At 35.5% G+C, this 13712-nt stretch overlaps 1 protein-coding gene across 1 annotated transcript in view; it reads left to right on the top strand.

Moving 5' to 3' along the window:
- Positions 1–10932, top strand: part of LOC136879327 (tyrosine kinase receptor Cad96Ca) — a 435356-nt gene extending 424424 nt beyond the window's left edge. The window contains exon 9 of the mRNA XM_068229068.1: positions 1865–10932. Coding sequence (XP_068085169.1) covers positions 1865–2371 — 507 coding nt within the window. The 3' untranslated portion in view covers positions 2372–10932. The remainder of the gene's footprint in view (positions 1–1864) is intronic.
- The last annotated feature ends 2780 nt before the right edge of the window (positions 10933–13712 follow it).

The following is a 13712-nucleotide window of genomic DNA, read 5'->3' on the forward strand; positions in this document are numbered from 1 at the left end:
CAGAGGAAGATTATGAAACAGTTTCTTATCCCAAGCAGCAAACTACTCATCAAAAAGCTGTGCATTGTGTTAGTGAGTTGGAATGTTATGCATTTGTGAAGTGACCAGAAATAATTGAAACTCTGTTTGGAAACATAGGAAAATTGAATCAGAATGAGCACGTACAAAAGTGGAAAAAGAAAACAGTCTTGTGACTGATTGTTTTTGCTAAGTAGTTAAGGGCGAGTACATGCGATTACATGCGAAATAAAACATGAGACAGTACTGTATCGCTTTTTTAAAGTTCTAGTAGGCAAGAAATTCAGTGCACTGTACTATATATATACTCAAAGAAACACTGTTTTAATAGGTATATACAGTATACACTTGCTCAGAGTGTTTCTTTTCCTGCACTGTCAGTGTACTTTCGAAATACAGTACACCCACCCTGTAGATTGGACACCCAGTACATTGGAGACATTTTTAACGAACCGTAGGTGTCCAACTTAGAAGGGTTTCACTGTATAAGAAGACTCAGTTAGCTGACATTCGTTAATGTTTCGTGTTTGAAAAGAAATATAGACAATGTTTATTATATACTGCTACTCATTAAGTGGTAACTGGAACTTATTGTAGAAAATATCAATTAAAATCATTTCTCTGCATTCATTTCCATAGAACAGATAGTGAATTAAATAATGTAGTGTAGTCTTCTAAATTAGTAATTTTTTTTACCACTTTTTCCACACCTGTGGGGTTGAGGGTGCAAACTGTCACACGTGGATTTGACCCGGTTTTACGGCCGGATGCCCTTTCTGGCGCCAACCCTATATGGACGGATGTAATCACTATTGCATGTTTCTGTGGTGGTTGGTAATGTAGTGTATTGTCTAAATATGAAGAGGAAAGTGTTGAGACAAACACAAACACCCAATCCCCAGGCCAGAAGAATTAATCAGATGTGATTAAAATCCTCGACCTGGCTGGGAATCGAACCCTGACCCTCTGAACCGAAGGCCTCAACGCTGACCATTCAATGTGTTGGACGAGTTCAGTTATGAGTATGACATTTCTTAAACACCAGTTTTATTAAGACAATTCACGAATACAACATTAATATTTGGTCATTTTTTTTAGTTTTATGGCATTTTTGAAGAGTTTCTAGGTCATAAACGCAGTTCAGCTTTTAAAAATGCCTGTGTTGAAATACTAGATAAACATTCATGAATCATCAAGTTTTGACCTGAAAATACCACCTCATAATTTGTCTTCACCATTATTTCCCTCTTCCTTTCACATAATATTTCTTCTTCTTCTTCTTCTTCTTCTTCTTCTTCTTCTTCTTCTTCTTCTTCTTCTTCTTCTTCTTCTTCTCCTTTCTAAACATTCTCTTCACCTGTCAATTGAAGGTGATATCTCATTATCTTCATGAAATATATATATTTTTGAAACTTTCCTTTAAGTAGTATAACTAGTACTTATTATTCATATATTGGTAATGTACTCTGCAAATGATGTGTATTATATAGATAGTATTTTTTTAAATGTATGATATGATTCTTTCATAATATGATTTCATTTCATTATGTTGTTCGTATTATTACAATTATTCTTGTCAATATTGTTTTCATATTATTGTCATCAGTAATTATTATTAACAGTGTTCCAAGGTAAGACTGGTTAAGTGTAAGAAAGGGAGTACATACCTAATTGTGCCAGAATAAATGCAATGTATTATTATTATTATTATTATTATTATTATTATTATTATTTTGTTATGATAAATGTCATCAAAATCCTAGTGCTATAATACCTTTGATATCAGTTTTTCCATTTTTTGTTCAGTCCATCGTGAGCAATTTATGTTGGGGTTTCTTTTTTTCAGATCATTCATAGAGACCTCGCTGCAAGAAACATCTTGGTTGGGAAAGACCATGTTTGCAAAGTGGCGGACTTTGGATTTGCTCGTGACGTCATAACGTCGCACGTCTATGAACGCAAGTCTGAAGGCAGATTACCGATCCGATGGATGGCTCCTGAGTCACTTTATGACAACATATTTTCTGTGAAGTCTGATGTCTGGAGCTTTGGAGTATTGATGTGGGAAGTTGTGACTCTGGGATCGACACCATATCCTGGCCTGCCAGCAGCTGAAGTGATGAAGAGGGTCCGCGATGGATACAGACTGGATAAACCCGAGCATTGTCGCAGAGAGCTTTATAACATCATGTACTATTGTTGGGATAAGGACCCGAAAGAACGCCCGACTTTCCAGGAGTTAGTGACACTTCTTGAACAACTGTTACTTACAGAAACTGATTATATTGAGTTAGAAAGGTTTCCTGATCATTCCTACTACAACATGGTCAGTCTTAGTGGTGAAAAGTTATAGCAATATGGTTCAGTGGACAACAAAACCAGAATATAAAGTCACTGAGGCTTAATGCACTAACTAAAGAGCTGTGATAACATACAAACTTTCGTAATTGTAATGCATTCATGCCTCTGAAATGAAGGATTACATATTTAGATTATGATCGATATCTCACCCTCACTTCGGAATTTATGCTATGAATTACTGAATGGTCAAGTATTAACAAATGTTAGGAAGAAAAGATAGGATCTATCAAGGCAAAGAAGTGGTTGTTGTGCATTTATTAGGAACAGGGTGGATAATGCCATTGTCTAACATTCAACAATATGTAATACATTTTCCAGCGCCTAAATTTGCTATCATTGTTCCTTGCACATTATTTTTATGAAAGGAGTTGAAAAATCCGATACTGTCATTTTAAATACTTTATTATTACAGTTAGTGAAGGGAAGAACACGCACAAAATTTGAAAATCACTACTACTGATCTGCATTCATGGCAGTCGCCCAGGTGGCAGATTTCCATCTGTTATTTTCCGAGCCATTTCTTAAGTGATTGCAAAGAAATCGGAAATTATTGAACAACTCCCTTGGTAAGTTATTCCAATCCCTAACTCCACTTCCTGTAAATGAATATTTGCCCCAATTTGTCCTGTTGAATTTCAGCTTGTGTCGGCGCGACGTAAAGCCCCTAGCAAAAAAAAAAAGAAAAGAATTTCAGCTTTATTTTCATACTTTCCTACTTTTAAAGACCCCAGCTCAAACTTATTCGTCTACTAATATCATTCCACACCATCTCTCAACTGACAGCTCAGAACATACCACTTAGTCGAGCAGCTCGTCTCCTTTCTCCCAAGTCTTCCCAGCCCAAACTTTGCAACATTTTTGTAACGCTACTCTCTTGTCGGAAATCACCTAGAAGAAATCGAGCTGCTTTTCTTTGGATTTTTTCAGTTCTTGAATAAAGTAATCATGGTGAGGGTCCCATACACTGGAACCATACTCTAGTTGGGGTCTTACCAGAGACTTGTAAACCCTCTCCTTTACATCTTTGCTACAACCCTTAAATGCCCTCATAACCAAGTGCAGAGATCTGTACCCTTTATTTACAATCCCATTTATGTGATTACCCCAATGAAGATCTCTCCTTGTGTTAATACCTAGGTACTTACAATGATCCCCAAAAGAAACTTTCAACCCATCAATGCAGTAATTAAAACTGAGAGGACTTTTCCTATTTGTGAAACTCACAACCTTACTTTTAACCCTGTTTATCGTCATATCATTGCCTGCTGTCCATTTCACAACATTATTGAGGTCATGTTGCAGTTGCTCACAATCTTGCAACTTATTTATTGCTCTAACAGAATAACATCATCTGCAAAATGCCTTACCTCTGATTCCACTTCTTTACTAATATCATTTACCTATATTTATAAGAGAACATAAAGGTCAAATAATACTGCCTTGAGGAATTCCCCTCTTAATTATTACAGGGTCAGATTTAGCTTCGCCTATTCTAATTCTCTGAGTTCTATTTTCCGAAAATATAACCACCCATTCAGTCACTCTTTTGTCTAATCCAATTGCACTCATTTTTGCCAATAGTCTCCCATGGTCTACCGTGTCAATTGCCTTAGATAGGTCAATAATGTACAGTCCATTTGTCTTCCTGAATTCAAGATATCTGGATATGCCGATAATCCCATTCATGGAATATTTGTGGTAGAAGTTGAGTTTTTCTGTACACTTGCTAGTGATGATAAATTCATCTGCCCTCTTTTTAGTTTAACCACTGTAGAAGTGACATCTCCTCCATATGTAATGTTTTTAAAAGTTTTACATTTTTGTGGCCTACTTCTACCACAACTGTTCTGCATAAAATCATCCTGCTTTTCTGAAAATTGTGGACAGTTTGGGCTCCAATTCCATAATCTTAGCAGTTGACTCTCCTGTCTTGAATTTTTCTTTTCTCTATAATTTCCAATTTTTGTATTGTTTTGTTAATATTTTCTATCAGGACAAGATAAACCTGAAGACTATACAGACTGATTATGATCAGAAATTTTCATTTTTCTTGGAGAATCTAAACCGATAACAGCTCTGCTCTCATGCACGATTCATTGCTGTCATAAAAGCTACATTTAAAATTATTTTTTGCAATCTTCTTTACCTTGCACCGGCACAGATAGGTCTCAAGGTGACGGTGGAATAGGAAAGTGCTAGAAGTAGAAAGGAAGCGACCATGGCCATAATTAAGGTATAGCCGCAGCATTTGTTTGTTGCGAAAATAGGAAACCACATACAACCATGGTCAGGGCTGCCAACAGTGGGGTTTGAACCCACTATCTTCTGAATGCAAGATGATAGCTATGTGACCCAAACTGTACAGCCCCTCGCTTGGTAAAAGCTAAATTTCTTAACAACTCAGCTTAGGGGAAGCCTATTTCAAAAGCAGGAAAATTGATGTTCACTGAGATACATTTTTATTTTTTTATTTTCTTTCATATGTACTGTGCTGCTACTACTACTACTACTACTACTACTACTACTACTACTACTACTACTACTTACAACCTCATCATTATTTCATTTTTAATCATGATATGCCTTTGATATTTAAATTGACTAGCATATGAATAGTGTAAAATGAAATTTCAGTGAAACTTCAATAGAACTTCTAAGAACACATGGTCATATATATTCATAATACCATTCAGCCCTTAGCCCATAACAGTACGTTTGAGTTGATTAGCATCTGAGGTTTGTTGAAATGTGTATCTTCTTTCACATTTGTTAAATTAAGATATTTAGAATTAATGTAGAATAATATAAAATGAGAGATACAATACCCCTTTTACTACTTGTAATGACATTTCATAATGCAAGGAACATTGATATTTTAAGATTTTTTTTCTACAAAGATTTAAAATCAAGGTTAATAACAGGCTACTGGAAATGGAAGTTGTAAATAAATATGACTGAGAAATTTTCTTCATGAAGATTTATATAGCTTTGTAATGAAATTGTACGTGTATCTGACTTTTATCGTAATTACATTGTCTTTGTTTACTTTAAGGAGACATATCTCCTCTTGATCAATATTGTAAAAATTTAAATTTTGGAATAATTTGTATGTAAAAAAGAATTTGATATTGCAATGACCTAAAAAAATATCTGCATATGGAATTATTTTGTCTTAGTGCATCAACAAATCAAGAAAAGTAAATGTGATAATTTACAGTATAAAGTTATCTCTCATAAAGAAATTTTGATGCACATTATGCTGTTAATTATAAAAATTGAACAACACCAAACCATTGTACCTGTACAAACGCTCAATTGCAATAGTAAGGAGTCCTCTCAAAAATCCCATAACTTGCAACATCTATGAGAAATGTTTTCTACTGCAAACGGTCTGTTAACTTAAAACAATGGGTGTGTGTAAAGCATTCACTTGTTTATCCCTCGATTGCTTCTGATGTAAAATCTGAATAAATGGAACATGCTTGTACATTCTCAAAACAGTCTTAGAAATAAGACAGAGAAACTTGTGATTTTAAAATTGTAAATCAGGGTCAATTTTCATTACATCATATTATGTTCTTGTAGATTAGTAATACCTTCTAGAACTGTGGTATTCAGTCTTTGGTATGCATGTTTCTCATGAGATACATGACATGCTTGAGGATGCATACATTAAAAAATGTAAGGCTTCGTGTCAGACTCTGAAAAATCATTTCAGATTTTTGTTTCGGTCATAGGAAATGCAGATATTATGGCATGTGGATGGGAGGTAAAATTTCTACTTCTTTCAAGGTGCAGTGAAATCTTTGTTGCATGTTATCTATTTCTGTGTTTTATACACTTACGTTTTTAAAGCACAGTCCTTCTCCATTAAGATATATTTCAGTTATTCATTTTCTTGCTCATATGTTGCCTCTAATACGGCCTTGAACTGCAAACTGTTATCACTTTCATTTGTTTTAAAATTGTAACGTAGTGTGTGTTTATAACCATTTTTATCCTAGACCCTTAGTGAACTTGGAAATCAATTGCACGACCTATTGATCTTTATTGAAGTCATCTCCTTTGAAGTTTACAGTATTTGCAGAATGTAAGAAAGAATCATTCTGAATGTTGTCTTGTTTTGATGAATCTTTTTCTCATGCTGTCTCATATATGTTATTTCTAAATCAAAGAAAGACAATTAATGAGTATTTTTAAATCTAGGCCTAGTACATCATGTTGGCGCTCTTTCATTTTCATTTGATGTCCTTCTATTCTTCTCTGAATAAAGGGAAATACAGTTCCAGTAGAAAGTGTTCAAATTTTTTTTTACTTGTACATTTTCTCATATATGGTATATGTATTGAGAAATGTTTCTTAACTGAGATTTCACTATAGTTGAACATTATTTATTTTCTGAATTGATAACGGAGATCTCCGTTTAATATCACACCTGATATTCTATAAGTCGTATGTTGTGGGTGCCTGAATTACTTCTAGACATCTCTTACTGTACATATATTATTAACAAATTGAAACAAAATAGTTTGTACTCGTCTGTATATATATTTTCTCTTATAAGTTAAAAAGAAGTTATGAACAAACCCTCATCCCAGATTGAAAGAACTAGTAATTTTAGATAAAACAAGACTTCTCTATTAAAAATGTGTATGTGTGATAGAATTCACACAACTAATCTTTGATATTTGTGCAATAAATTTAAACAGACGTTTGTATTTGAATGGTTGTATATATATATATTTTGTATCTAGGGTAAGAGCACCTAAGAGTATGCATTTTGTATTTGTTGTTGGATTTCATGAACCAGAATGTAGATTTTACTGCTGAAATCTGCTTTGGATATTGCTTGTTGATTTAGTCACAGAACTATGTAGTAATTATTCAAATTGAGACACTTGTCCTCATTGTAGATTCATTTTATAAAATAGTGGAAAAAGTGTTCTTTGGGCAACTAGTGCCTCATGAGTAGGCCTATATATTCTGACAGGAAACAATAATTTTTAATGGCAAGAGGTTGATTTAAATATAGTACAGATATTGTTTATTGCAGAGTTTACATATCTGGGTTTGCTGGGCAGCTCATTCCAGCTCATTTGAAATGAGCCAAAATCTATTAGAATAAAGACAGGCTGAGTTGTCATCTTCACCACTGTTGAAATCTTCCACTTCACCCTCTTCTTATGTGTACTTTTATGACATGGGTTATATTTCATTTTGAGTATCATCCATTACAACTGTTGTAGTAAATAAACGAAATATTCTCTGAATGTAAATGACACCGTTTAAGGAATAAGAATATACTTCTAAATATCAGTCTAAGAGTCCGTTTAAGAGAAGTGTAACAACAAGAAAAGTAATCACAAGGAGATTAACATACATCCACTTAGAGTGATACAGTCTCAATGCTTGCTAACATGTTACACAACCTAGGAGTAGGCTCTATTGTGCACGGTAGCTGCTACAGTTTACTAGAAAAATTGTGAACCTTAATGCATACTTGAGATGATTCATGCTCTTGGAGAGTCTTACTCAATTTAAAACACTGTTATATGTTGCGAATAGCTTAGAATATGCACAAATACTCTGGGAGTACCGAGATGATGATGATGAATGGTATTAAGATGTATTTGAATGTATTAGGTTGAATACCATTGTTCTGGAGCACTTCTCATGACTGAAAGATTTTATTATGCTGGTATAATATTGACTGGGACTTACTAGACTGCCCTTGTAATCAATGAACTTCACTCATTTGCTAGTTACCTTTCATATAAAACATATTTAGATGTGATTCAGTTTCTTACATTTGGAGAGGTCCAGGGAAATAGTTATCCACTCAATATTTCTAACAACCTTGTATGAAATATCCTACTTTTCAGCTAATGATCCTCGTTGTAAAGGAAGTCCCAGCCTTCAGAAGACCTTATATTGCCTTTCTTTTAGCATTTGTTTCAGCTGGGGAAAGGAGAGGAAACACACAGTGACAAATCATGTGAATATGTAGGATGTACAGTAGCTGTCACTTCATGTTCATCTAAGAACTTCTGGACTAACAGAGTAGTACAGTAGTGTGTAGCCATGCATTGTCATACAATGAGATGAATAATTGTCCAAATGTCATGAAATCTGAAATCATGTACACCAGTCAAAAGCCCACTGTGTCAAAAGCCTGTAGAACACATAGGCCATAACTAGGTAAATACACTCAGTGGAACAGCTATTCCACATCCTATACATTCACCTGATATGGGACTATATGATTTCTTCACCTTTCCTCACGTCAAAAGAATGTTGAAAGAAAGGTGATGTAAGGAATTTGGAGCTTTCTAGAATGAAGTGATGGGTGATCTTAAAATCATAAAGATCATCCATTACAAGCTGTAACTTACATTTTTTTGAAATATAGACTTGCTCTTGGAACTTTTGGCTTGTCCAATGGTATAGTGGTATCATGCTTACTTGTTCCCTGTAGACTCTGGATTTTATGACTGGCTAGTCCAAAGAAGTTCAATTATGGACTCAGGGCTGGAATGGGATTTTCTCAGCCTTGTGAATTCTAACTGAAAAGCTGTCTGGTATGAGCAGCAGAGGTTCCAAAAGCCAAGCAATATATCTGAGTATGTTGTCATGCTGACAGTGTGGCACTCTGGTGTCCATAGACCATCTGGATGGGCAGCAGTTGTCTTGACAGATATATATCCTTAATGCGCTGTTATGCCATGGCTTTCTTGATTTATATGGAACCAAGGTTTTAATTTTCAGGAAAGTAGTTTGGATTTCATCCAATCCTTTATGCTTCTTAGATTCTCTCATTTAACAAAAACTGTCTGATTATATTTGTGTTACTGTATAATGCAATACCTCTAACATTGATGGAATAATAAAACAAGAAATCTAATTCTACCAAACGTGGCAACCGAGGGAATCCAGGCCTGATGTGATGACCTTTACCCCTACATTCTTCTGGCTGATAGCAGGAAAGGTTGGTTTTATAAAAACATCAAGAGGGAGGGTAAAAAATATCCTTCATATATACAAATTTAGGGGAAAGGTACACATTTTGGATGGTTGTATTTATATTTAACTTTCATTCTTTGTGGCATATAATTAAACTGGTGAACTTTTATCCAGTGCTATAAACTTTTTTTTTTATCGATGTCCATGTGTGTCGCCTACTGTGTCTCATCGTATTGCATGTTTCTAGCTCACTTCCCATAGCCTTCACCTTTTAGATTTGACAAAAAACAAGTCAATGGCCTAGATTGAATACCTCGTATCTCAAAAAACGTTTTCCTATCCATTATTTCCCTTAAGACTGGTTATGCCTCCCAGCCACACATGGATATGCAGTCCATCAGAACAATGTTCGTTATGTTCTTTTATCCTGTGCCGATGTATAAAGGAAGATGAACCTTATTGTACCGTACTATAGGAAAGTATGTTTGCGTGACGTGTTTACTAACTCCTAGCGTATAATGTTTATAAGGTTCATTTTTCTTTACTCATAAGTATAGGAAAATAAACCCAACAAACATTGTTCTGATGAACTGCCTACCCAAATGTGGCTGGAAGGCATGACCAGTCTTAAGGGAAATAATGGATAGGAAGAACTTTGCGAGATACGAGGTATGTGAACTTTTGAAGATGATTCCATGAAATTTTGCAAGGTAGTTTATTTTATTGAAATGGACAACATAATTTAAGCTCTCTTCTTCAATACAACAAGTTTGACTTTTGAAGTAACTGTGCAAAAATTAGGAAAATTAAGAAATATAAAATTACCACATTTTTTTAGGAATACCTGAAGGATTGTTCATAATAAGAATTACAGAAGCTTCCAATGAATGTAGAGTAAGCTTAAAATAGTTTCAAAGAATTGATATGCAAATTTTGTAACATTTTTACAAGTAATTAAAAAAATTTGAATGGCAGTAAGTGTGTATTAGGCAAACAAAATATTTCTTAATTAGAATTTTTATTGGCTAAGGTATAATAATTTCAATTATACTAAATTTAATCTAGAAGAGTGTTGTTGTCTAGTTATTGGCCTATACCTTTCACCATTAGCAATATTTGAACTTTTAAAATCCTCCCTCAGTGAACTACGAACAATGAAAATTTTGCTTAAGGTGCATTATTTGCCAGTTATCCAAAATTTCTATGTTATCATGCCTTTACCTGGACCTCATTTGTATATGCCTGTAATACTCTTCTCTACTGAAATTCTTTGTATTAAAACATTGAAATGAAGAATTTATCAGAGTAGGATTTGTACAGTTTGCATAAATAGATTTTCTACCTTTGAAAGAGTTTTTATATTTGAATGATTTCGTTGTTGCTTTTTATGTTGTAGTTGTTAACTGATTTCTAGAAGGGTAATAATTTAACAGTGAGATTAAATGAGCTATTTTTGTATGAATATAGTAATGACTGTTATTTATATCTCAAGCATAACTTTTACACATAACATGTTCACCTGCAAAGAGATTATTGTATGTATGTATGTAAAGTAAAAGGAATAAATTAAGACATTATTTTTGTTCGACTGAATCAGATTTTTATTTCTCATTAATGTGAGTGTGTTGAAATCGATTAAATTGGATGGAAATAATTGGTTACTGTTAGCCATAGGGGCTAATGAGTCCCTTTATCTAGTTTTTTGGATTGCACGGACATATTTTTTTGCTAGTTGTTTTACGTCGCACCGACACAGGTAGGTCTTACGGCGACGATGGGACAGGAAAGGGCTAGGAGTGGGAAGGAAGTCACTATGGACTTAATTAAGTTACAGTACCTGCATTTGCCTGGTGTGAAAATGGGAAACCACGGAAAACCATCTTCAGGGCTGCCGACAGTGGGGTTCGAACCCACTATCTCCCGAATGCAAGTTGATAGCTACGTGACCAAACCACACAGCCACTGGCTCTGTGTTATGTAGTGTGTAGACTGAATACAATTATTTCAAATTAAACATTAGAGAGACATGCTAAATATAAACTACCTTAATACAAGAACGCATTCTATTTAATTAAATTGGAAGAGAAAAAGTATACAGATATGGACAAAAGTAATGAATACAAAATGCTTTATTGCTGGAACAATAGAGTACAGGTCAAAATTACAAACTCAAATGTATACCTCGTACAGCAGTGCTCATTACAAAGAACAAAATAAACTGGAAGTAAATAACAGTACGTAAGAAAGCAACAAATGCGGAAGTGGCGTCTTTCAAAGCTGACCAATCAAAACGATTGTTCGTCTATTTCTAGGATCGTAGTATCTAAGTGCAATTGGTTCCTAAAGGTCCCGCTGCAGGGTTCTGGGCTACTTGCTGTATGAGCATTAGAGACTTGCAAATGAGCAGCAAATAGAGAACTGTCGTCATGTATTTTCTAATATAATAGTGTGTGTGTGTGTGTGTGTGTGTGTGTGTGTACTAACTCGGTTATCTTCAATTAATTTACATGTATAAAACATACAGTGTTTTATTTGTAACAATACTGTACGACACCTTGGAACACAGTATTATTGTATTTACGTTAAGTATGCACAATTTCAATAAAAATGCTACGAGAATTTGAACATTCTTTTATATTGTACGTATGTCTTCCGAGAGAATGGCTGCGCGGTTCAGGTCATATAGCTGCCAGCTTGCATTCGGAAGAGATTCTAACCCTACTGTCGGTAGCCCTGAAAATGTTGTTACGTTGTTGCCAATTTTCACATCAGCCATATGCTGGAGCTGCACCTTAATTAAGGCCACGATCGCTTCATTCCCACTCCTAGCCCATTCCTATCCCACGGTCACTGTAAGATCTATCCGTATCGGTGCGACGAAAAGAGAAATAAATAAATAAATAAATAAATAAATAAATAAATAAATAATAATAGTTGCCTGCTGCCATTTCTTGATGGATACAGTACTTTTGTATCCATCTCTTGGCACAGGCCAGAGTAAAGTGTAGCTTTCACTGAAGTCCCAGTCTAATCCATGGCTGTGACAATATGGAAGCTGCTGGGGTATGGGTGGTGCTGAGTAATGGCATTCAGAGCACGACTAGTGCATCTGCGTGTTATGAAAGGTGTTGCTCATAGGGTCAGTCGTGCTGCAATAGCACTTTCTGACCCAGTGAGGAAAGCAATGGCAAACTACTTCGCACCTCGTCTTGCCTAGTACGCCTCATTTTGGTGCTGCCATTGGTTTTTGCGGTTTCCTTATAACCGCATAACCTTTGGTGGTGCTATTTAAGGATCCAACCAGCCTCTGGGCTGATGACCTAACAGACAGACATCATTATAGACCGTTATGCCTTTCAGCGTTCAGTCTGCAAGCCTCTGTGAATTTACTAAATGTCACCACAACCCTCTATTTGCAACTAGTGCTGTGGCCTCATTTAGTTATATACCTCTTACATTTAAATCGTTAGAAACTGAGTAAGTGTCGTCGTCTTGGTCTCCCCCTACTTCTCTTACCCTCCATAACAGAGTCCATTATTCTCCTAGGTAACCTATCCTCCTCTATTCGCCTCACATGACCCCACCACCACAGTCGGTTTATGCGTACAGCTTCATCCATCGAGTTCATTCCTAACTTAGCCGGTATATCCAATTTACCAGTACCCTCCTGCCATTGTTCACACCTGTTCGTACCAAAGTCTCTGATAAGACGCTAATTAGAGTCAGGTTCCAGTGTATGAAACCCCACACCAGGATTACTTGATACGACAACTGGACAGGATCGAAAGGAATGCAGCACGATTAGTTCTAGGTGATTTCCGACAAAAGCGTAGTGTTCCGAAAATGATGCGCTTCGGAATACTTGAGGGTTAGCAGCCGAGATGCTCGACTAAAGGGGATGTTCCGAGCTTATAGTGCAGAAATGGCATAGAATGAATAAGCTTGAGTGGAGTTTTTAAAGGTAGAAAAGATCACAATGCGAAGATAAAGTTGGAATTCAAGAGAACAAATTGAGACAGGTATTTATTTTGTAGGAAGATTAATGATTAGGGAGTGGAATAATTATTTTATAGAGAGAAATGTTCGACAAATTTCCAATTTTTTAAAAATAATTGAAGCAAAGGCTAGGTAAACAATTGCTAAGTACCCTAATTTGCCACCTATGCGTCAGTCGTAAATACAGATGATTGATTGATTGATTGAACTACACTAGAAGAAGTTTTCTAGACGACTTATATCATGTTTACGGTAGGTTTCTGTGAATTCTCTGGCATTTTCGTGGTACCATTCCATTGCTACTGACTGTTGCAATGCGCACAAGCAAGTTGGAACAAGACTGACATGTGAGCGGAAACGTAGAACCTCACGAAGCC

Source organism: Anabrus simplex, chromosome 8 (genome assembly GCF_040414725.1).
Source record: "Anabrus simplex isolate iqAnaSimp1 chromosome 8, ASM4041472v1, whole genome shotgun sequence".
Classification (NCBI taxonomy): domain Eukaryota; kingdom Metazoa; phylum Arthropoda; class Insecta; order Orthoptera; family Tettigoniidae; genus Anabrus; species Anabrus simplex.